The sequence below is a fragment of the Ictalurus punctatus genome, chromosome 4 (assembly GCF_001660625.3).
Source record: "Ictalurus punctatus breed USDA103 chromosome 4, Coco_2.0, whole genome shotgun sequence".
In the NCBI taxonomy this organism is placed as follows: Eukaryota; Metazoa; Chordata; class Actinopteri; order Siluriformes; family Ictaluridae; genus Ictalurus; species Ictalurus punctatus.
The window spans coordinates 18,060,184-18,086,326 of NC_071284.1; the positions used below are offsets into that span (position 1 = coordinate 18,060,184).

At 38.1% G+C, this 26,143-nt stretch overlaps 2 protein-coding genes across 2 annotated transcripts in view; one reads left to right on the forward strand and one right to left on the reverse strand.

The window, feature by feature from the left end:
- Positions 1-1,208: 1,208 nt before the first annotated feature.
- Positions 1,209-11,941, forward strand: bncr (bouncer). Its single transcript, XM_053678022.1, has 4 exons — positions 1,209-1,694; positions 9,976-10,003; positions 11,205-11,325; positions 11,460-11,941. Exons 1-4 carry the CDS (start codon positions 1,316-1,318, stop codon positions 11,544-11,546), a joined length of 615 nt encoding a protein of 204 aa, XP_053533997.1. The 5' UTR covers positions 1,209-1,315; the 3' UTR covers positions 11,547-11,941.
- A 711-nt stretch (positions 11,942-12,652) lies between these two features.
- reln (reelin) overlaps positions 12,653-26,143 on the reverse strand; it is a 610,589-nt gene continuing 597,098 nt past the window's right edge. The window contains exons 60-64 of the mRNA XM_053678020.1: positions 25,001-25,158; positions 24,616-24,835; positions 24,215-24,412; positions 24,034-24,132; positions 12,653-14,922 (exon numbers count right to left, since the gene is read on the reverse strand). Coding sequence (XP_053533995.1) covers positions 14,799-14,922; positions 24,034-24,132; positions 24,215-24,412; positions 24,616-24,835; positions 25,001-25,158 — 799 coding nt within the window. The 3' untranslated portion in view covers positions 12,653-14,798. The remainder of the gene's footprint in view (positions 14,923-24,033; positions 24,133-24,214; positions 24,413-24,615; positions 24,836-25,000; positions 25,159-26,143) is intronic.

The window sequence follows — 26,143 nt, forward strand, 5'->3', positions numbered from 1 at the left end:
CTGATCATGGCAGGCCTATAAATAGACATGATGTTACACAAGCTTCAGATGCCGATGAGGACGCTTCCCACAGCGTTGAGCAAACGCAACGTCTTGTTCCCTTCACAGGGAACAGGGTAACATGTAACTCAGACGTTTCCTAGCACAATCTCAAAATAACTTGCACTATTTCCCAGTTGTGTGATGGGTTAGACCCCTTGCTAGTTTGTTGGTGGACCTGGGTTTAAGCCATGCCTCAGGCACCAATTTATTTTACAGGACAGTGGTGGCTTAGTTGTTTGTATGGATTAACCTTGCTGAATGAAACTGGAATATTCCATGTTAAATTCTTATCACTTCTACCAGAAAAGTAGTCATTTCAATTTGTGCAGTACATCCCCAATGTCATAGATTGACACAAAGCCTCCTGGTCCTGAAAAGTGTTCTTTAAAAAAAAGTGGTTGGGAAAAATGTAATCTGAATATGTCTCTTAAAGTGGAAACAAACAAACAAACAAACAAACAAATAAACATACAGACAAACAAAGACAACTTGTAAAACATGTAATTTGAAAGATATATTACATATAATATGAAAATACAGGTAATTTAATTACTATGAAATGTACTGATATTTTACAATAAGATAATTTATTTTATTATTATTTTAAACTCTATTATTCAGGTGATAAAACTTTTCCTCTTATTTTTATTGGGTGATAATTTCAAAGTCTGTTGATGACCATTGTTGATTGGTTGGAGTAATGTGAGCATTAGTGAAAATTTGTCTTGCTATCTGATTGGCTAGAGCAGACCACTGAAGAGACCATTCGTGGTTTGAGTCAGCATGAGAAATGTTTCAGATATCCATGAATAAATTCTCAAATGCCATCTCATGCATAAATGCACATGGAGCAATCTACAGATAAAAGCAGCTGATTCAACAAATAGACAGTAGGGATATTGAGATGCATTCCAAACACATTTGTGACCCAAATATTTGTGCAACTTGTTGTATTCATTTGTGGATGTCATTTTATATTTGCGATTCAATTTCTATTTATTTTGGTGGAACTTGTATTTTTTTTCTTTTTGAAAATTAAGCAAAAAAATAAAATAAAATAAAAAATACTCTCATACTACTCTGAACTGTGAATAGTTTTAGTCATAACTATTAATGTAATGCTTAGAAGCTATTCAGATGGCTCTAGACTGCTCATTATAGCAATAGAGATAAACTTCAGCACCTGTTGTGCTTTTCTACTAATTAAACCTAATTGCTAATCTGAAACTTGCCAATGTTCTTTCAAATGTAAGTGTTTGTAGTGTGTTGTGGTATGTCTTGCTCTTTAGTTAAGCATTACCAGCAAGCCCTATTTTTATTACAACCAGACATACCTGTCATTTTATATTCATTTTGTTGTAGCTTTGAAGAAGAGAAAATGAACCAGTCAGAGAAGGCTTGGTTGTGCATTAGATGTCTCTTAAAGTACAAATGTTTTGCCTTTTGTGTGTGCCTGATTTTCCTTCCTGGTTTGCACTGTGGAAAACTACTTTGTTACTACTGTCCAATGCAGTTAATTAACAAACCATGTAAGCAAGTTTTGACTGAATGCCTACCTGGACAGCTGTGTTTCATTGCAAATGGGCACTATGGAGCTTACAGTGGAGTCTTTATCAAGGGCTGCATACTGGAGGACAAATGCCTAAAGAAAGGTAATCACATCATCTATGGGAACAACATATCCTTAAGTTACCATTGCTGCATTTATGATTACTGCAACTCAGGCCAGCACTGGACCTTCAACCATCAACTGCTTGAAATTGTAGTCTTTGCTCTGGTTATTTTCTGAGGTTGGTCAAATTAAGATGGATTAAGATTTGATATGGCATTCAATAGCAAAATTTGAATGAAAAGGGTTTGTAAAACCTTGTACAATTATAATCTGATATGGATTATTACAAAAATAAAATTGATCTAGACACTGGAATTCATTGTTCTATGGCCATAGTTCTATTTCTTTTGATAAAAAAAAAAAAAAATCATGCAAAATGAACATATTAATAGAAACACTTGGTTTGGACAGTTCTTTATTTCCATTTTATAGAGGTCTATCTATCTATCTATCTATCTATCTATCTATCCAGATAGTGACCATGTATGACTGCATTCACAAGGACTTTTTGGTATCCCTCAAAAGAAGTGTTCAGATGTGCTGCTGGTACACTCTTCTTTCAGAACCTTTAAATTAGAATGCCTATGGCTTTATGGTTGTCTCTCTGGGGCAAGGTGTTGTGATGGCAGTTTGCTATCATAAAGGTTAGAACTCTTTTTGAAAGCTGAGAACCCTTATTTATGCAGAAAACACTTTTTAGAAGACAGTAAACAGTTGAAGAACCATGTCTTTTAAGAGTATCCAGCTTTGATTACAGGGTGACAACCTTATTTTCTGTTTTGTTTTCCTCAAAACCAACATGGATGACATACAGTGAAGGGAAATAAGTATTTGGACACATCTGTGTTATTTAATATACTTCCAGTGTATATAGCCACTTCAAATTTACACACACAGTCTTTTTAAATTTGTACTAATAAATGTGAACAAAAAATTATGCAAAAAAGATGTCTTGAAATCTTGCATGGCATACCTGTAGAGGGAGGATAAGTTGTGGTTCCATTCTTATTTAATATGACTTTCTTACAATTAATATTATTGACAACTTGAGTGAATAGAAATATTTACATTATTTTCAGAGTTTCTTAGTATTTGCTATATCCTCTTTTTTCTTTAATGACCGTGTGCATTCGAGCTGGTATGGACTCCAAAAGTTTGTGCAAAACCTTTATGATCCACTTTAGATCAAATCCATTGATGTATCTTCTGGACACATGCTTCAGTAGAAGAGTAAAATCTGACTTTTTTTTACAAAGCAGTTAACATGGTCAATATCACAAATTTGCTTACATTTAAATGGGACCTTGAATATTAAATATTTAAGATATTGAACTTTTTCAAAGTACTTTCAGACTTTTGGACCACACTATGTGTGTATATATAGTTAATTTCTTTTAAAAAAATATAATGTCCAAATAGTTTTTTCCCCTACAAATGGTTTTTTAAACATATCTTTGTTTTATACAGACTTACTTTTTTGTCCATATTTAGAAGTACAAGCTTATGTGTAAACTTGTAGTGAATATACGCACAGGATGTATATTAAATAACAGAAACAATGATTTTCAGTAGGAACAGTTGTATTATGGGAGGACATCACAAGGGGTTAAGTTGGGTACGGTAGTTTTCTCTTAACACAAGAAAATACCATACATATCACACATACCCATTACATACAGTGTGCATTTTAAATAGGTTACATGGAGGACCATTAACCATAAACATCTGAGATAGGTGGTCTTATTTTGCTCTTTTGCATTCATACTCACAAATAAAAACATAATATTGGAATAAAATGAATGAACAGAGCACCATATCAAAATCACAAATAGACCTCATAGACACAAAACAGCAAGGACATAATCATAATCACTGTTATGCATTATTCACTTCAGCTTGGAAATGACTAAAGATTTAATATTCCTCTCTGCAGAGGCTCACTTGAACGCCACTACATCCTTGATTCCATTATCACCACAAATAATCATCATGATCATCACTGAGCTGGTAGAACATCCCAGTGTGGTAACTACCTTAATGGGATGAATTTCGTTTGTTACAAGAGCAAAAACATAAATCTGTGTAGGAAAAGGGCACTCCACGACTGATGCTTATTTCTTTAATTGTACCTCCATGTTTCTTTTCCTTGCTTCTTAGATCCTCCCTCTGAGCAATTAAGGAAAGAGTACAAGCAAAGAAAACAAGGACAGGAAGAATCAGGCACAAACATATGTTAAATTTGCTTATTGATGACATATTGCCCAGCCCTATTAACTGAATGACAGATCTGCACATACAAAATTAGGCTTACACAATGAAAAAACTTCAATTAATTTCTTTCACATATACATCACATGCTTAAATTTTTGTTTTAGCCTAAACAAGATTCTACTTAACTTTAACACCATCAACTTCTTATATGGTTATTTTTAAAGCAAGGAATATTTTACTGTCTATTATCCAATTATTTTATTTATATATTTATAGTATAATTTATTTAAATTATTTTTTTTGGCAGCATTTTTAGCATAAGATTACTTCATGTGCCAAAATATAAGACTTATAGGAAACACCTGTGTGTCCTTTATCTGGAATCTGTCCTATCTCCCACTTCCTTGATTCCTCTGAGTAGATTTTATGATTTGGTACAACCTTAAAGGATATAGGTTTGAGTACTCAAGGAGGCCTGTATCATGAAGCATTTAATGTAGCCTGTGTTTCTGACTACACATCAGTTGAAAACAACAAAAAAATTAACTAACAGTATAATCACAGTTGATGTGTCTCATGAATTGATCCACTTCAGCTCATGGGACAAGTCAGCTGTGATTGCATTTGTGTAGATAAATATATATGGCTATAATTAATTAATTCCTTTGTTTGCATATAGAAGTGAGATGTTTGTGACAAAAAATGAGCAACTTACTTTGGCAGATGAAAGAATGCAATACATAGTAAAGTTTAAGAATAGATTTCTTAAGAAGAATTCCTGAAAAAAGAAAACGGCTTAAAACTTCTGACCATCTGTTTTTTTGGAACTACATTATTTTCAGCTCAACATTTCAGCTTACCAGCCTTGCTGAACAGTTGAAATGTGGTAATAAGCTATTAAAAGAAGATTAAAGCTGTATGGTTACTAAGTTGTCAACCTACTAATGAGGAGAATCTGAAAATCATACATTACAATTCTGATAAAGAGAAATGCAAGCGCTATGTTGCAGTGTGTTAATGCATCAGTAACATGTGATTACCAGTACCATATTAGAGTGACCACAGAACAATCCATTAACGTTTCCTTCATTATTCCTGAGAATATCTTGAGTGCAGATCAAGTCAGACCAATAAATTTTCATGCAAGGTAGTTGCTATTTTCTGTTCTTATGATTAGGCATACTGGAAAGAAATTAGTAACTGATATTTGTGCAGCATACCCAAAAATTCTTTACCTAAAAAGGACAGGAGAGAGACCACATGAATGTCTTCGGGTAGAAAATTGGCCCTCTATCAATGATGGGTGGCCTTTAATGGTATATAGCCAGAGAGATACAATTATCTAACCAACCAACTGTGTGGCAGCAGTGCAATGCATAAAATCATGCACATACCAGCCAGCAGCTTCAGGTCATTTTCACATCAACCATCAGAATGGGGAAAAATGTGATCTCAGTGATTTTGACTGTGGCATGATTGTTGGTGCCAGGTTGGCTGGTTTGAGTATTTTTATAAATGCTGATCTCCTTGGATGTTCATGCACAACAGTCTGTAGATTTTACACAGAAAGAAATAAAGAAAAATACATTCAGTGAACAGCAGTTCTGCAGACAGAAATGCCTTGTTGATGAGAGAGATCAACAGACAATGATCAGACTGGTTTGAGTGGACAGAAAAGCTACAGTAACTCAGATTACCACTCTGTACAATTGTGGTAAGCAGAAAAGCATCTCAGGATGGACTTCAACAGCAGCCAACAGTCAGCCAAGATCAGAAAGCTGAGGCACAGGTTCACCAAAACTGGACAGTGGAAGACTGGAAAACTGTAGCTTGTAACTTTCTGCTGAGGTACACAGACAGGCTCAGAATTTGCCACCAACAGAAAGTGCACCTGAAAAATCTGCAGGACTTGTATGATGTAATCCATGCCATGAAGAATTGAGGTTGTTTGAGATCAAAGGGAGACCCTACCCTGTATTAGAATAGTGCTCCATCAGTGTAAATATGAATGTCTAATTCTCATTTGTGGGAAATTCTGTGACTGTGTTATATCCAGTGTAAACATCATAGATTCAAACACAGAGAGAAGGTATCAAAATAGGAATAAAAATAAATATATAAATACATCACCAAATGTTGTTATACCGAGACACAGTCATGTAGAAATGTTTTCTTTTGCATGTGTCCTAGCAGAGTTTGTTTGTATCTTTTGCCATTTGAAGTTATTGAGTGCCTTCACTTGTACATTACTATGTAAAACGCACATGTAAAGAAATGCTGTAAAGCAAAAAATGCCTTCAGAATTAATTAAATTGAACATTTTCTACATAAAAATTAACCTACTGTCCACTTTATAAGGTACACCTGTATACCTGCATATTCATGCACTTCTCTAATCAGCCAATCATGTTGCAACAGTGCACTGCAAAAAAAGTAATAACAATCACGCAGATACAGTGTTCACATCAAACATCAGAATAAGAAAAAGTGTGACTTTGATTGTGGCATGGATGTTGGTACCACAAGGACTGCTTTGAGTATTTCATAAACTGCTGATCACCTAGAGATCACGATCACTATCACTAGAGATCTGTTTCCTTCAGAAAATGCACAGTTAATTACAATGCATTTGATGTTTACCGAAGGTAATGAAAAGTCAGTTCAGAATAATATATTTCAAGTTGTTCTGGCCAGTGCACGTATGCAGTGCTGTGTGCAAGTGTCATGACATCAATCAGTGGCAAACCACTTACGTTTCTATGGTAACCTCTCTCGCTCAGATTCAAGCAGCTAACTAGCTCGATTGTGGAGAAATAATTCAGAGGAGCATCAAAAATTTATAAGTGACTGGACTGAAATATATGCTTTTATTGAAAGCTCTGGTGCTCTGCAGTGCCTGATTTGTACAGAACGTATTGCCTCATTTAAAAAATAAAATTTTAAGAGACATTTCGAAACCCACCATGCAGCTTTTTCAGCAAACTACCCGGTGGGCGAAATAAAAAGGAAGGTGTGCATGGCGCTCCAATGTAAACTTTAAGCCAGACAGCAGCAGCTGCAAGCATGGCCAGGAGCAACTGGAAGCCTGAATGCTGCCAGCTTTGCTGCCTCATTGGAGATTGTAAGACAAGGAAAACCTTTTACTGACTGAGGATATGTAAAGTCATGCATGTTGAGCATGGCAACTGAACTGTTTGCAGATTTCCAGATCAAGGAGAAAATCATTCAGAAAATAAGACATGCCCCGTCTACCCAAACAGTGCATGCCATTATGGCACATGTGAGACAGACGGAAAAGGAGCACATTTATATCTTTTGCAGATTTTTTTCTCATGCACTGGATGAGTCTATACACACACACACACACACACACACACACACAAGAGGTTTTTGCAATGGCTCTTTTGAAAACATTCATTAACCAAAATGAACCAAAATGGCTCTTTGGTTCCCGAAAGAGTTTACAAAGAATGGTGCAAAAACAAAACAAAACAAAACAAAAAAAAAACTGAGTTAGCAACAGTTCTATGGGTGTCAACACCTTGTTCATAAGAGAGATGATGGTCTTAAGGGCCAGATTGGTATGTAATGCCATGAAGGATATAGTAACTCAGTCTATCTTTACAACCATGGTGAGCAGAAAAAGCATCCCAGCATACAATATACATCGAAACTTGAGGTGGATAGGCCACACCAACAGAAAATCACATTGGGTTCTACTTCTGTCAGCCAAGAACAGGAACTTGAGGTGATCATGGGCTCACAGAAACTGGACGGTTGAAGATTAGAAAAAAAATCATCTGGTCTTTTTCCAGTCTTCAACTGTCCAGTTTTGTGTCTGTGCCCTTGATAGCCTCAGATTCTTGTGCTTTGCTGACAGGAGTAGAATTTATTGTGGTCTTCTGCAATTGTAGCCCATCCACCTCAAGGTTTGATCTTTTGTGCATTCTGAGATGCTTTTCTGCTCACCACAGTTGCAAAGAGTGCTGATTTGAATTACTATGACTTCCGTTGACTGAGTTCCTATCAGCTCAGACCAGTCTGGTCATTCTCCTCTGTAGCCTGCAGACCCTCCACACACAGGATGTTTTATGTTTTTCACACCATTTTGTGTAAACTGTTATGTGCAAAAATCCCAAGAGATCAGCAGTTTCTGAAGTACTCAAACCAGCCCATCTGCTACCAAAAACCATGCCATGGTTAAAGTCACTGAGATCACATTTATGATCTTTGATGTGAACAATAGCGGTAGCTATTGACCTGTATCTGCATGATTTTTTTTACATTGTTTTGCTGCCAACTGATTGGCTGAATAGGTACGTGCATGAATGTGCAGGTTTTCCTAGTAAAGTGGAGGGTGAGCATAGATAGAGCAGTAATAAACTAAACAAAGTCAAGATTTGCCTTTAAAATGCCTTTACAAATGCATCAGTAGTCTTAGGTACACTTCATACAGTTTAAAAAGAATACTGGCCGGTATTTTTTGCTAAGCATCTTGGAGAAGCTGCCATTGTTTTTTTGGAGACTTGCACGTAGTCCCTGACAGCCTTCATCATGTTTTGTGGTCTATTATGTACTATGTTACTTTCTTTACTGACATATTTGACATTTTATTTTATTATTTTTTATTTTTATTAGGGCTCCAAGTACTCAGGCTGATTCTACTGATACAAAAAGAACCATTTAGCTCCACCAACATAGATTTTTTTTGCTAATTTGCATAATATGTTAACTTTTGTAAACTAATTATAGAATTCTTGTGCAGTCCTCACAAATTCGGCGTAAAACTATTCAGCAAAGTATCAACCTCGAGAATTATCTAAAAAACTTTACGTTTTTTAACCAATATGGCCAGCACATGTCAATCTATTCTTAAAAAGGCAGAGCTTAATTTACTTAAACAGCTGTTCCTCATTAATTCCAAGTGGATTCTCAAGTAGAAAATAGAAAATCCTATATAGGATGAGATTCTGAAGTCCTGTGCGAAGTTCCTCCAGGTTCCTATCCAAACCATTTGAGGAAATCCTTACAACTTAAAACTTCTCTGTAGTATGGAAAGCATGGCTCTTGACTGCCTTTACAATGTATGACTATTAACATATGTACACCGAAAACATACAAAATATGTACAGCTTAGCCCCTCCAAGGACATATTCCATCATAACTCATCATCCACTGTATATCACCATGTGTGAAATCTGTCCCACTTTGACAGGTATTTCTGTTCCTTATTATGCATCCTTTATGGAAGCTGCAACCTTTCTGAATTCAATAATCCATTTCTCCGATGCGGGACTTGCCGGTTCCTCCAATTCCTGAGAAGAATCTGTTGTCCGATCATTACCGCAGTTGCTTCCCACTCTCTGTGGGTCACAGAAAGTAGAGATAACATCCCCACGAAATCAAGGTATATCACCATTACATTCTCAATATACTTGTGTACCTTGGTCCAGAACATCTGTATTTCAGCACATGTCACATGAGCATGTATTAAAGTACCTTCATCACTCTTGCATTTCCAGCATGTTCTAGATTTTAATAAACCCAATCAGAACAATAAACTTGTGAGATTTATTGAGGCCATATTGTTGTGATAGGTCTGCAAAGGATTTCATTATGACTGCACTATATATATACACTGATCAGCCATAACACTAAAAACACCTGCCAAATACTGTGTAGGTCCCCCTTGTGCTGCCAAAACAGCTCTGACCTGTCAAGGCATGGACTCCACAAGAGAGTGTCCGGTGGTATCTGGCACAAAGATGTTAACAGCAGATCCTTTAAGTCCTGTAAATTGCAAGGTTGGGGCCTCTATGAATTGTACTTGTTTGTTCAGCACATTCCTCAGATGCTTGATTGGATTGAAATCTGGGATATTTAGAAGCCAAGTGACACCTTGAACTCTTTGACATGTTTCTCAATCCAGTCCTGAACAATTTTTGCAGTGTAGCAGGGTGCATTATCCTGCTGAAAGAGGCCACTGACATTAGGGAATACCATTACCATGAAGTGGTGTACTTACAATGATATTTAGATAGGTGGTAAGTGTCAGTGTACCCAGCAGAACATTGCCTAGAGCATCACACTGGTTTTCATTCTCCCCATAGTGCATCCTGGTGCCATCTCTTCCCCCAGGTAAGCAACACACACACACCAGTCCATCCACATGATGTAAAAAAGGAAACATGATTCATCAGACCAGGTCATCATCTTTTCTTCTGGTTCAGTTCTAATGCTCACATGCCCCTTTTTGCAGAACACGATGGTCAGCATGGGCACTTTCAACAGTCTGCGCCTTTTCTTCTGCTTCTTCTTCTCCTCCTCCTTCTACTACTACTCCTTTTTTTTCTCCACGAAAACTGATTGTGCAGACCTAACCATAGGTTCTACAGACAGGAAACTTGGGGTATGTCTCAACCAGCTCCCTAGTTCAGTAGTAAGGGCACTGATAAGGGAGTTGGCCATTTTAAGAGCTGTCTCAATCACAAAATCATTCAAGTGCTCTGCAATGTTTGTTCCCTGAAAAATCTCACAATGTACAACAAAAACCAGGGAGCACAAATGCTTACTATATTCCCTTACTGGAAATGATGTCATGTTTTCTGAAACCTTTCAGCTAAAAAAAAGGGGGGCAAACTCTCAGCCAACTGTTTCTATAAATGTAACTAGCTTGTTACTGTAGTTCTCAAAGGATTACTTGTTTTTAACTTTTTATTTGATGTTCTATACATGGTTTGTTTGAGTCTAATGACTTAAGTGTTTAATTATTTTTTAAAAAATCCATTAGCTAGTCTAGTATCCTGCTTGATGTACCATGACAGAAATGTGTGTGATTAAGCTAACAAATTTATATGACATGTAAAGCTGAAATATTTTAAAGTTGTTAATTTTTTCTGACATTTTTTAACACAATTACATAGACATGTCACTGGAAATTGAGTTATCAGTGTCCCAGAGTGTAGTGAGCCAGGGTCTGTAACGGAGCCCGAACTAACGTACATGATATGTTGATTCACGACCTAGGGAGCTGATTGAGACATAAAACTACTTAAAACTACTTATAAAAATAATTACTCAATTAATATTAAAAGTAATAATGTTAATATTTACTTGAGTAAGAGTAATAAAGTATCCAATGAGAAGACTACTCAAGTAGCAAGTTATTAGTAACTTTGTATCTGATTAAAGTGTGTGTGTGTGTGTGTGTGTGTGTGTGTGTGTGTGTGTGTGTGTGTGTGTGTGTGTGTGTGTGTGTGTGAAAATCCTAGGATTATTTACTAAAATGTACAGTTGTAACTCATTATTGCTTGCTTGGATTCACACAAAACTTATACAGGACTGTCACGGCATGCAGCTCACACACACTACAAGAAGTGCACTCCTTGCACAACTGCTGGCGAGGTGCTGAAGGGACAGCGCCACTTGTTTTAGACAGCAAGAGTGCACATGACTACAAGGTGGGGTGGCAGAAATACACACAACATCCAGCCAAAGAGAGGCTACTATAAAAGGGAGCGGCGGCCCCAGTGAGTTCATGCTCTGAGCACATGCACACTATTGTGTGTGTCTCTCTCGCTCTCTCTCATTGTAGAGGCCAACGTGGAAGATGACAACAAGGACAGCGGAAAAGAAACTCCCCGGCTACACTATGCCTCTCGACCATCCTCAGCCTCCTTGACGGCTCCTGGGTCTTTCTTCATGGCAGCTCCAGCCCCCACATCGCACCTCGCAAGACAGCACTTCCCCCACTCTCCCTCCTCTTCCTTACACCCACTTTCCAGCTCTTCATTGTAAATAAATAGCACTGTTTTTGGCACCATCTCAGCCTCCCCGTGTTTGCGTTCTGCCTGTCCCAGCTTAGAAGACTCACACTAGTGGAGAATGCGGGCATTGTAGAACACAGAAGGGGAGAGATAAAAAAAGGAAGCCTTACGGTTCCTGAGAAACAGTTATCTGAGCAAAGCAAATACCACTCTCCAATCTTGAGTGTTCCAATCTTAGAATCCTGTCCTGTGTATTCACTTCAAGTTTTGTTTGAAACCATGCAAGCAATCATAAGTTGCAGTTGTATTAGCAAACTCTGCCTCAATTGAATTGTTAAGAACTCCTAGGACTAGTTCATAAAACCAATCAAGAATTACATCCTAGAGCACACCAATAAGTAAACCAGTCTAGCATTTGTAATTTCATCATTTAACATCATTTCTCAAATAATACAATTTGTCTTTTCAGTACAATACCCTGAAATACCTTTTCAGTATATGGTTCTGAGAACGGCTGCAATTAAGCTAAAATTTGGTGTGTGGCATTGTTTTGCTAATGTGTACCTCTATATTTAATCTTCACTGAATTACTTCAAAAACATGGCCACTTTCAACCAATCAATTTAGAGCTATAGTCACAAATCTTGAGTATGTTCAATGAAGGAGTTTTTATTGCTCTATGTAATTTGGCAAGAGTTGGCAACTGTGGGCACTATTTGCATGGAGTGTTTGGACCCCACAAATGGACCCCACAAATATCTCCATAGCTCCAGAATGAGGAGGAGCTCCTTCCCACAGGCCATTCAACCAGGACAACACACAGGAGTAGAGATTGGACTTTGTTTGTACAATACCCATTAACCCATTACCTCAGCCTGATGTTGCACAGCATATATTGCACATATCTGCACATATCACAACAACTGCACATATCTGCACCTTATTCAAAATACAGTCATACTGTTTCTGCCACCAATGTTACAACTATATCCATTATATCATATTTTTACAGTTTTATATTTTTCCTTTCCTACCTGTATAGAAATAAATTCTGGGTTATGTAAATTCTATTTTTATGTCATAGACAGGTGAAAAAAAGCATTTCACTGCAAGTTGTACTGCATATGGTTGCATATGTGACTAATAAAAAAGGCCTTAGGCACACTATTATATGCATTATTGCATCAGAAAAAGAGCAATTTTCAGATTTTCAAAGTTTATATTATTTTCTCATGTAATAATGAATTAATTATAGGGTGCCTAAGACTTTTGAATAGTACTGCACAGTGCTGTGATTACTTGATTTCTTGTTTTTATGTATATCTTTAGTGGATTGTTTCAAAAATTAAAACACAACTTAAGATAAAGCAAATGCAACTTGAGTAAACAGAAAATACAATTTTTAAGTGATAGTTATTTATTGAAGCAGAAATGTTCTCCAATACCAACTGGCCTTTGTGAAAATACATTTCCAACCACAGTTACTAATTTCCCAAATCTGTGAAACTGCATTCATAATGTGGTTTAGCTAGACTAGAAACAACCTGGTCTGATTACTGTAAACCCTGTTCAATCAAATCAATACTTATAACTTTTTCAACAGCATGACTTTGGTTAAAAGGTCTTACCCAGTAGCAAACTATGCCAAAATTTAAAGAAATTCCAGAATGATGAGGAAGAACGTGAAGGTGAAGACGGTGATTGAAATACATTAGTCTGGGAAGGGTTACAAAGCTATTTCAAAGACTCTGTGACTCCAAAGAACCACAGTGAGAGCCATCACTGTATCTTCAAATGAAAAAAAAAAAACCTCCCCACAGTAGCGAACCTTAACAGAAGTGGTTGATCTTCCAAAATTCCTCAAAAAGCACAGCAACTACACATGCATGAAGTCACAAAAGGCCCAAGGAGAACATCAAAGGACCTACAGGCCTCTCTTGCATCAATAAAGGTCACTGTTCACGACTCCACTATCACTGGGCAAAAAAATGGCATCCATGGAGTGGCGAGGTGAAAACCACTGCTAACCCAGAAGAACATTAAGGCTCATCTGAATTTTGACAAAACACACCTTGCTGATCCTCAAATCTTTTGGGAGAATGTTCTGTGGATTGATGAGTCAAAAGTGGAACTGTTCGGAAGACAGGGTCACATTACATCTGGTGTAAACCAAATACCGAATTCCACAAAAAAGAACATTACACCTATGGTCAAGCATAGTGGTGAAAGTGTGATGGTGTGGGAATGCTTTGCTACTTTAGGGCCTGGGCAACTTGCAGTAACTGAGGGAACATTCATTTTGTTCTCTACCAGAAAATTCTTAAGGAGAATGTCCGGTCTTCAGTCTGTAAGTTGAAACGCAAGCGCAATTGGATTATGCAGCAAGACAATGATCCAAAGCATAGAAGTAAATCCAAGTCCTAGAGGTGAGTGAAAGACTGATCTCCAGTTATTGGAAGCATTTGGTTGCAATTATTGCTGTTAAAGGTGGCACAACCAGATTTTAAGTTTAAGGGGACAGTTAGTTTTTCATGTTGTTGATAGGTGTTGGATAACCTTTTACTTCAATAAAAAAAAATTAATTAAAAAATAAAAACTGTATTGTGTGTTTACTTAGGTCGCCTTTGTTTTATGTTGTATTTCATTGTAAGATCTAAAACTATTTAGTATGAGATGTACACAAAAACAAGAAATCAGGATATGAGCAATATTTTTTCACAGTACGGTATATGTATCCTAAAACAATCAAATCCTCCATAACCCCTGAACTTATGGTCTCTTCCTCCACCTGGTGTACAAGTCAAGCAAAACTGGTAAAGCATTAAATTCTAAAGGCTACAGGTTTATGGTCACATACAGTATATTCAATACAAGCAAAATATAATAGTCAAAGTCAAGCAAAATATAATATTGTGTTCGTTATTTTGGCAGATGGCAACAGATGTGTGTGAAATCCTGCTTTATGAGACAGGCCTTAGGAGATATCATAGCACTAGAATGAATTATAAAACCTGCATGCTCATGGAACGTAAATAGCTACTTAAAAAAAAAAATGTTTTCTTTCACTCCTCTTTGTGAAGGTTTTGATCTGTCTCAGTTTGAAAGGGCTGTTTTGCTCTGATAGAAATCCACCTGTGTCTAGTGTCATCAGAAAGAGAATGTACATTTCAGTAGTTATAGTGTAACTGCTTTCTAGTAAGTGAAGTGTAGTAATCCCTCCTCTTCCTGCTATTGTAGTGGCGTAGGCCAGACTGTCTGGCAGAGTTCATCATGTAGTTTTGTTTACGGGAGCTGGAAAAGAGATATTACAGGATTAGAGAGACTGGAAAAGACAAAGGATAAAAAGGGTAAAAACAAGACTAATTTTCAATTTTAAAACAACAACAAAAAAAGTTTCAAAATCATGCTTGCAGATCACCGTTAACTATAACAACAAAAAAAATTATGTTGATTTTTATTCATGAACCCATTTCAGAATATATATATATATATATATATATATATATATATATATATATATATATATATATATATATATATATATAACAGAAATGGAATAATGAGTCCCTGAACAAAGAGGGGTTCAATATTAAAAGTAACAATCAGTATCTGATGTGGCCACCAGCTGCTTTAAGTACTACAGTGCATCTCATCCTCATAGACTGCAACAGATTTGTCAGTTCTTGCTGTGAGATGTTCCACCAAGGCATTTGCAAGTTTTTGATCACGTCTTGGGGGACACACATGGTTACATGAAATTTTCCACTGTGAGGATGATCAGCTGCCTTTCCTGTCTCCCTGTAGTACTGTCTTAGGCATCTTACATTACAGACAGTGCAGTTTATTGCTCTGGCCACATCTGCAGTACTCATGCCTCCCGGCAGCAAGCCTATGGTGAGCAGGCACCCTAGTCATCTTTTTTTCTAGTGTTTTTCAGAGTCAGTAGATAAGTCTCTTTAGTTTCTTAAGTTATTGTAACTGTGACCTTAATTGCCTACCGCCTGTAACCTGTTACCGTCTTAACTACTGTTCCACAGGTGCATGTGCAATAATTGTTTATGGTTCATTGAAGAAGCATAAAAAACATTGTTTAAACCCTTTCCAATAAAGATCTGTAAAACTTATTTGGATTTTTCAAAATTATCTTTAAAATACAGTCTCCTGAAAAGGGATGTTTCTTTTTTTGCTGAGTATATATAACTGAGTCATTATATGGGGAAATACTTGAATAAATACTGTGCATCCATAAAGTATTCACAGCGCTTCACTTTTTCCACATTTTGTTATGTTACAGCCTTATTCCAAAATGGATTAAATTAATTATTTTCCTAAAAATTCTACAAACAATACCCCATAATGACAACATGATAGAAGTTTGTTTGTAATCTTTGCAAATTTATAAAAATAAATAAATAAATAAAGATGTGTACATAAGTATTCACAGCCTTTGCTCAATACTTTGTTGAAGCACCTTTGGCACCAATTACAGCCTCAAGTCTTTGAGTATGATGCTACAAGCTTGGCACACTTATTTTTGGACAATTTCTCCCATTCTTCTTTGCAGGACCTCTCAAGCTCCATCAGGTTGGATGGGGAGCATCGGTGCACAGCCATTTTCAGATCTCTCCAGAGATGTTCAATTGGGTTCAAGTCTGGGCTCTGGCTGGGCCACTTGAGGACATTCACAGAGTTGTCCTGTAGCCACTCCTTTGTTATCTTGGCTCTGTGCTTAAGGTCGTTGTCCTGTTGGAAGATGAACCTTCAACCCAGTCTGAGGTCCAGTGCACTCTGGAGCAGGTTTTCATCAAGGATGTCTCTGTACATTGTTGCATTCATCTTTCTCTTGAACCTGACTAGTCTCCCAATTCCTGCCGCTGAAAAACATCCCCACAGCATGATGCTTCCACCACCACGCTTCACTGTAGGGATGGTATTGGCCAGGTGATGACTGGTGCCTGGTTTCTTCTAGACATGATGCTTGCCATTCAGGCCAAAGAGTTCAATCTTTGTTTCATCATGGTCTGAGAGTCCTTCAGGTGCCTTTTGGCAAACTCCAGGTGATCTGTGGCTTCCGTCTGGTCACTCTACCATACAGGCCCGATTGGTGGAGTTCTGCTGAAATGGTTGTCCTTCTGGAAGGTTCTCCTCTCTCAACAGAGACACGCTGGAGCTCTGTCAGAGTGACCATCGGGTTTTTGGTCACCTCCCTGACTAAGGCCTTTCTCCCCCTATTGCTCAGTTTAGCCGTGCGGCCAGCTCTAGGAAGAGTCCTGGTGGTTCCAAACTTCTTCCATTTACGGATGATGGAGGCCACTGTGCTCATTGGGACCTTCAATGCTGCAGAAATGTTTCTGTACCCTTCCCCAGATCTGTGCCTCGATACAATCCTGTCTCAAAGGTCTACAGACAATTCTTTGGACTTCATGGCTTGAGTTGTGCTCTGACATGCATTGTTAACTGTGGGACCTTATATAGACAGGTGTTTGCCTTTCCAAATCATGTCCAATCAACTGAATTTACCACAGGTGGACTCCAATCAAGTTGTAGAAACATCTGAAGCATGATCAGTGGAAACAGGACGCAACAGAACTCAATTTTGAGTGTCATGGCAAAGGCTGTGCATACTTATGTACATGTGCTTTTTTCGTTTTTTATTTTTAATAAATTTGTAAAGATTTCAAATAAACTTCTTTCGCGTTGTCATTATGGGGTGTTGTTTGTAGAATTTTGAGGAAAATAATTAATTTAATCCATTTTGGAATAATGCTGTAACATAACAAAATGTGGAATAAGTAAAGCACTGTGAATACTTTCCAGATGCACTGTAAATAATTGAACTCATTATAAAGCATTAGTTCACCTTACCCATTCTTCACAGTAACTAACATTTCAGTTATTTTAGTTCATAATAACAGGGTTAAAAGAAATAGAATAGCTTTTATTTCATAATGTCATTTTCACTTCACAATGAGAGTTTTATTTTTATGAAAGACCTATTTTTATGCCACATTTATTACAAAATGACACATATTTCATTCTGTTGTAACCTGTCGGTCAACACTAACTAGGTGGGGGCTTCCGGTTGGCATATAAACTAGTGTCTAAAAAGTAAACTTTTATTTTTTTTAAAAAAAAGGTACTCAACCAGAATGTCTATTATCACTGTTTTTTTTTTTTTTTTTTTTTTTTTCTTTCACAGCGGTAAATACAAACCATTTACATGCGAAAATCATTTGCTATATTACCACCAGGTGGCACAAAGGGACGGTTTGTATTTATTCCACTAAAGATGGAAGTGAGACATGGAATAAATTAATAGTAATAGAAATGTAACATTATTACATTATTTTTGCTATTTTGTCAAATAAAAAAATCCGCACTGACTGATTTCATGTTATTATTTTTTCAAAACTTATTAGAACAATGTACTCAAACCAGAATGGAAAAATACATTTCCAAAAATTTAAATTTTTTGCTTGTACTCCATTACTCCATCAATTATGCTTATTTATGTTATTTAAAAAGTTAATTTCGCTTACATGTTTTTAATTTTTCATCATGTCTTTAAAAATGTAACTAAGTTCAAGCCATGGGTTTCAGAGACTCGTGGATCTGGGCCAGCCGCTGTCAAGGCAGCTAGCCGGATCAGGTGCTGGAAATCTCGGATAGATCTGGAAGAGGAACCGGAGACAAGCGCAGCTCTATCTCTTGTTCTGTCTTCCGAGTCCGGCTCTCTGCCTGACTATGGAGCTTGCTTTGCGACTCCTCCTTCCCCTATGGAAAGTCAAAACACCCTCGCTAACTGTGAAGAGTCAGTAGGGGGTGCCATTTTTTTTGCCATCTTATTAGAGAGATCTCACATTCCCCATAATAACAGACGGAATTAACGGTTTGTGCCATCTCTTTCTCTCCCGTCATAGTCCAGCTCTGCTTCCCCTCCTCCTTCTCCTAATTTTCTCAGGAATCACTGGTCTTTCTGTAGGAAGTCCTGTTGTTGCTCAGTGCTAATAGCTGCTCCCTAGTGTAAACAATAGAGCTTGGCCGAATGGGTCTCACAGTGCAGAGCCCAACAAACAGAAAAATAAACATTGCTAACCTCCACAATTGCATATCCATATCTGCACACACAACGACGAAGATTAGTGTGGAAAAAAACATGAAGAAAGCTAAAAAAACGAGGGAAAAATACTATACTTAACTGAAAAAAGATCAGAGCTGCTGCAGCAGGCTGCCACTCACGTGGTGCCTCCAATATACCATCTGTATATACCACAATAATGTAACACATATGCCTGTTCTGCATGTGTGTGTGAGGTACGGAGAGAAAGCAGGCAAGTGATACGTGTGTAGGCCCAATTTATGAGTGGCACACTGGGAATTCTCCCGATGAGCCAGTCTGGCTATGGATCATAGTTACAGGGTTTCTTTTAATGGCTCAAATTGAGCACCAGTTTGGAATGATTTGGCCGGAATGGGGTGGAGAGTGACGTCACTGCCCCAGTTATATTTGTTATTGTTAATGAACGAAAATACATACAGTGTTCATTTCAATGGCACAAATTCGCACAAACTGAGCAAACACGTACGACACCGCTTTTGTGCGATTTAGACAAAATGGGGTGGAGTGTAACATCACTGCTCCCGATAATATTATTATGTTAGATATACATATCTAAGGAAGGGAAATACAGTATCTCACAAAAGTGAGTACACGCATCACATTTTTGTAAATATTATATCTTTTCAGGTGACAACACTGAAGAAATGACACTTTGCTCAATGTAAAGTAGTGAGTGTACAGCTTGTATAACAGTGTAAATTTGCTGTGCCCTCAAAATAACTCAACACACAGCAATTAATGTCTGAACTGCTGGCAACAAAACTGAGTACACCCCTAAGTGAAAATGTCCAAATTGGGCCCAATTAGCCATTTTCCCTCCCCAGTGTCATGTGACTTGTTAGTGTTACAAGGTCTCAGGTGTGAATGAGGAGCAGGTGTGTTAAATTTGGTGTAATCGCTCTCACACTCCCTCATACTGGTCACTGGAAGTTCAACATGGCACCTCATGGCAAAGAACTCTCTGATGATCTGAAAAAAAGAATTGTCGCTCTACATAAAGATGGGCTAGGCTATAAGAAGATTGCCAAGACCCTGACACTGAGCTGTAGCATGGCGGCCATGACCATACAGCGGTTTAACAGGACAGGTTCCACTCAGAACAGGCCTCACCATGGTCGACCAAAGAAGTTGAGTGCACGTGCTCAGCATCCAGAGTTTGTGTTTGGGAAATAGACACATGAGTGCTGCCAGCATTGCTGCAGAGGTTGAAGGGGTGGGGGGGTCAGCCTGTCAGTGCTCAGACCATAAACGCACACTGCATCAAATTGGTCTGCATGGCTATCGTCCCAGAAGGAAACCTCTTCTAAAGACGATGCACAAGAAAGCCCGCAAACAGTTTGCTGAAGACAAGCAGATTAAGGACATGGATTACTGGAACCATGTCCTGTGGTCTGATGAAACCAAGATAAACTTATTTGGTTCAGATGGTGTTAAGCATGTGTGGCGGCAACCAGGTGAGGAGTACAAAGACAGGTGTGTCTTGCCTACAGTCAATCATGGTGGTGGGAGTGTCATGGTCTGGGGCTGCATGAGTGCTGCCGGCACTGGGGAACAACAGTTCATTGAGCGAACCATGAATGCCAACATGTACTGTGATATACTGAAGCAGAGCATGATCAGTATGCAGTATTCCAGCATGATAACGACCCCAAACACAACTCCAAGACGACCACTGCCTCGCTAAAGAAGCTGAGGGTGAAGGTGATGGACTGGCCAAGCATGTCTCCAGACCTAAACCCTATTGAGCATCTGTGGGGCATCCTCAAACAGAAGGTGGAGGAGCACAAGGTCTATAACATCCACCAGCTCTGTGATGTCATCATGGAGGAGTGGAAGAGGACTCTAGTGGCAACCTGTGAAGCTCTGGTGAACTCCATGCCCAAGAGGGTTAAGGCAGTGCTGGAAAATAATGGTGGCCACAAAAATATTTGGACATTTTCACTTAGGGGTGTACTCACTTTTGTTACCAGCAGTTTAGACATTAATGGCTGTGTGTTGAGTTATTTTGAGGGGACAGCAAATTTACACTTTTATACAAGCTGTACACTCACTACTTTACACTGTAGCAAAGTGTCATTTCTTCAGTGTTGTCACATGAAAAGATATAATCAAATATTTACAAAAAATGTGAGGGGTGTACTCACTTTTTTGAGACGCTGTAGTTACAGTGCTTGTTTTAATGGCACAAAGTGAAAAAAAAAATAATGGTACTGATTTGGAATGATTTGAGTGACATGGGGTGGAGTGTGATGTCACACAGCCAAAAAAATAATGTTTAATAGAACAAACACCAAACCAGCACAAACGTTCATATTTGCAGCACAAATCAGCACAAGCATAGAACAAATGAATCGCATAGTTTTGGTGAATTTGAAATACATACATTTGATGTGTGTTCTTTTGTGTGTTAATTTAACGAGTCTAGAATGATATGGAGTGTTATGTCTTTAAATATTTGGAATGTTAGGTCTTAGACAATGCTAAATGAGAAAATATTTATAAATAATGAAGAAATATTGTTAACTTGAGGTGAAAAATGTGTTGTGCGTATATCACATTCAAGCAGTTATATTTTATACAAATGCATACATGTGATCTGTGTCTGTAACAATCTGTGTAAATTTATTATGAAGTAAGATATGTTAGTTGTAAAAGTTAGTGCTAAAAGACAAATTAATTATGTTTGTCATTAAAATTACCTTGAAGTGACATCACAGAAGTAAGACTTAAATAATAACTAGAAGTGTACTGAACGTTATAGAATGTGTACAGTTTAAATATCAGATGGTATAAAAATAAATATGTGTGTGTACGCGTGTGTGTGCGTGTGTTGTCAGTGTCATACATACAAAGTCAGTGTTGTCTTGTAGGCTAATTATTTATATCATCAATTCCTATTTTATTATTCAACTACCATTTTACCAGTAATTCTCTAATTCTGCCTGGAACATAATAGTGGATAATCTCTGCTGCAGGCGTTTCTTCCCAGTGTACACAAGGTCAACATTCCTAAATGTCCCACTGTTTCAGTTTGCTTTTGTCCCACAAAAATCACATCAGTTTATAGACATTTTTACTCCATTGTTCAGTCTTTACAGACATTTGTGAAAGACTCTTCCCACATTCTACAAAGCCTATACCCACTGTTAGAATGGGCACTAAAATGGGACCCTCCTGAAATCCAAATGCAAACCTCTTTGGTGCACTGATGACATTTTTGGCCTTGCTAAACTGCACAGTTGAGGAGCTCCAGCTTTTTATTTACTCCTTCTTCACATTTCACCCAGTCCTGGAATATACGTATTTCTCACCCTGTCTCAAGCATAACATTTTCACACATATCTTTGAACTTAGCAATTTTTACTTGGAGTATAATTCTTCACATACCAAGCACTGCAAAAAATTCCATTCCCTATTCGTAGCTAATGAGACTTAAACGCACCTGCAGTGAGAATGACAATTTTGTCAAGAAAAGTAAGGAAATGTGCAATGATATTTACTGTAGATTTCCTATGAACATCATAGATAATGCCATGGCCTGTGTTAGCACTGTTGGGAGAATAGATGCACTGACCTCTACACATTCAACTGATAATCTAGAGAGAATTCCTTTGGTGCTCACCATTTTACTAATAAAACAGTGATGGATATTATACTTAAAAACTTCAAAGTCCACCAGAACAATTCTGAGACATATTCCTTTTTTAAAGGACTCTCCATTCGATCTCCTACAGATAGGACCAAAACATCAAAGACATACTATTCAGGAGTGAATAAAATGACCAGGCTAATTGTCATGAAATATTGGAGAAGGAATAGAAACGATGTCACCCATCAGCCACTACACCATGTCACATGTTTCACTCACCATGTCTCAATTCACCTGTTTCACGTTTAGCTCATTAGCACTGGTGTGTATATATAGTCACTTTATGCGCTGCACGAGTTGTCTTGTGTTCTGTCTCCATCTATCACGTTATGCTCGTTTTTGTTCCATGTAAGTCTTTTGTTGGCTTTGTTGGAAACTTCATTAAACGTTTCACTTTTGCATTTGCATCGACCTCAAAATCTGTATCATGACACTAATACAATCTGTGGCACTCTTGAATGCCACCATTCCATTTCTAACAATTTTATTAACACAGCCAGTAAAATCACAGGCCATAAATATAATTTGTATTACTAGTACATCACTGCAGTTGTTTATTTTGTTAGTTATTGCCTACTTCTTCCAACTTCCAAGCACCTTTGTATCATCAGAATGAAGGATTTCTCATTTCCAGTGGCAAGACAACAGCAATGGACATAACATTAATGGCATCTCTGTATGCATCAGCAGTTGTTGTTATGCAATAAATTAAGGAAACATTTGCAAAATAAGCTTATCTACAATCTTTAGAACCTTAACTTTATACCTCCAAGAAATTAATATAATGGTATGCACATATTGGTGTGATGGTCAGGTATGCATATACTTTCAGTCGTATAGTGCATCTTTGTTAAAAGATAAAATGAAAAAATGTTGAATTTCCCCAAGAGTGATTAATAATATAGACACTTTGGTAAATGTTTCATCACCAAATTTATATGAAATTTTAGGGGAAGCCGGGCTTGTCACGTAGTCTTAAAGCAAATGCCAGTGGTTTGAGGAAACCCCAGAATATGGAGGAAACCCTCAAAGACACAGGGAGAACATGCACAGAAATGTCACCCGCTCAGACTCAAACCTTGACTACAGGTTTAAATTTTTATAAGATTGGTTGTAAAAAAAAAAAAAAAAAACATCACTGATTTAAATTCAGTGACACATAATGTATATTACAGCACATACTATTGTGGGGGAAAGGGTCTGGGTTGCATTTCAGGAAAGATGGAGCACTTACCTGACTCTACAGTCATGCCAAGGGGGCAGCAAACACATAAGAGAGCAAAACTTAGAATGCAAGAAAAGAGAGAAATAAGGAGCTTGCTGCTGACATGCAGAAAGATATGGCAGGGCAAATTTTGGGAAAGGCAAGACCAGACATGAGAAGGGAGACCAGAAATAAAGAACCAAACACAAATAGCAGAAATTAGAGGGGTTGTGAGAGAAAAGACAATGTTTAGAATCTGATCAATTGATTCACAAAACAAAGACACAACACACAAGAAAGGGGGCAGATGAGATGACTGCAGGTAAGGCTAACAATGTGCATATATAGAAATATGCAATAGAAAGATCAGGAAAGAATGGGGAAGAGAGAGGAACAAACAACAGTGTGAAAGTCTTCAAGTCTACTCACAGAACAACTTCCACATGGTCCAGAGCCCACTGGTCTTTCCCTGTACCACCATGACGTGGCTGCCACCAGCGCAATTGCACCCCTTTCACACGTGCTTCACTATAAGCGGAAGAAAATATAAACAACATATTCAGACATAAAAACATAAAAACATTACTGATGTTGCAGTTTTATTACTTACAGAGGAATGTTGTAGGAGACTCTCTGGGCTTTGATGAAGTCTTTAATCTGATGCTGGGCAATGACATGCCAGCTGACTCCATTGTTGAAACTGTATTGGAGCAGCACAGCCCGGTCAGCAGTGTCAACCTGGTTCAAAGCCGAGTTACAGCTGTCTGTCTGTGACATGCTCCCAATCTGCAGCACAAACATGATCTTGCTGCAATTGAGATAGAGATTGGTTTAGAAAGTGTCAACTCTTTTCTAGCAATTGCTGTGCTCTAGACATTATTATAGTGGTCAAAGCAAGCACCAATAAAGAGAAAACACACTGTCAGTTTACTAATCAGCAAATTCCAAAATATACAAAATGTATCAACATTTATAAATGTGAGAATAAGGCCTCAACCTTAAGTCCTGTACCTGGCCCTGGAAAGGTCCAGTGGTTTGGAGATGGCCTGTCTCATTTTGCAGCCATTAAAATATAGGGAGTCCCCATGGGCATGTGGGGAAAGTTGGCCACAGCCACTGCTAACCCTTCCACCCTGAATGACACTCCAGCTGTTCTCAGACAAAGACCCAGACTCAAAGTTGTCCTTGATAGAGTTTGGAAGATCACTGTTCCACAGGGAGCAATCATCACCTGAGAGAAAAAAAAGCACAGAGAAATGCAGTTATATTCAGGCACTGTTACCATTAATATTACCACTATAACCAACCAAGTCTCTAAGTTTACAAACAAGAGCTTTCAAAATAACTCAATATCTACTGCAAACAATGTGGTAAAGTGTAAATTAGTGGTGCCAACCATAGTGCCCTTCATCACAAAGGCAGACTGCTCCAGTGGTGCAGTGCCCATGTCCGCTGCAAAGACCTGGACATGCTTCGCCAATGTAGACATTATCGACTCCCCAGCCATGTCGCTCACCAGCATTCTCTTTCTGAATCCAGCGGAACTGTGTTGCACTGCAGACCAAGGAGGAGCATGTTTACATTGCATTTGATTATGGTGAACAACATGGTCTGTTCACTTTCAAAGGGAACTCAACATGGAGTGAGCTTCACAGTGTGGAAGCACCCTCGCATGTGACCAGTATCTCAAGCTTGTGTAACATCATGGCTATTTATAGGCCTGCCATGATCAGGTGTGATCGCATGATATAAAAACAGCACCTGTGAACCACACTGTCAGCCTTAATATCTTCACAGATACTGCTGTTGGTCATTTGTGTAACACTTGCAAAAAGACTCTGCATTTCCTCTCTATCTTTTCAAAAAAAGAAAGAAAAATCTCTTTACTTCCCTGTGCATTTAAAAAAAGAGAGAAAAGTATGAGTTAGAGAGAATTCAGAAAGTGTGTCACGCTTTACTTTAGTTTGATCAATGGGAGGGGGACACACTTTCTGTATGAAGTGTGTAGGGTTAGAGCAGGCCAGGGCAGCCTGAAGAGGTCTGACTGTGTGCATTGTGAATGCCTTACAATTAGGAAGCTCCACTCACAACTCTCTCTCTTCTTGGATAAAGGGAGTTGGGTTTCAGAGCCTCATGGAGCCAGCCAGATCAGGTCCTGGGGATCCTGTATGGATCTGGAAGAGGAGCTGGAGATGAGTGTTGCTCTATCTCTTGGTCTGTCTTCTGGGTTCGGCTATTCGCCGGATTTTGGTGCTCAGGTCATGACTGTTCCTTCCGCTATGGAAATCCAAAAAACCCCTCTCTGACTTAGAGGAACCAGAACGGGGTGCCATTGCACCAAAAATGGAGAGCAAGCTGCTTGAAATGATTACTAAGGCAGTTGAAAAACTAAATATGGACTGGCCCGGATAAGACCAAGTGGCTCGTAGCAGGCAGGATGAATGCTTTCTCCCCAGTGAATATAAATGTGCCTCACACACCAGAAAATTCCTCTTTTTTCCAGAAGTGCATGATGAAATATCATGCTTCTGGGGAAAAC

What these genes read in the sequence shown, in the direction of transcription:
- bncr (XM_053678022.1), top strand. Translation starts at nt 1,316, where the DNA reads ATGTCTTGCTCTTTAGTTAAGCATTACCAGCAAGCCCTATTTTTATTA. An exon ending in GGTGCCATCTCTTCCCCCAG is followed by an intron (nt 10,004 to 11,204) that starts GTAAGCAACACA and finishes AAACTTATACAG; the next exon opens with GACTGTCACGGCATGCAGCT. An exon ending in AGAGTGCACATGACTACAAG is followed by an intron (nt 11,326 to 11,459) that starts GTGGGGTGGCAG and finishes CTCTCATTGTAG; the next exon opens with AGGCCAACGTGGAAGATGAC.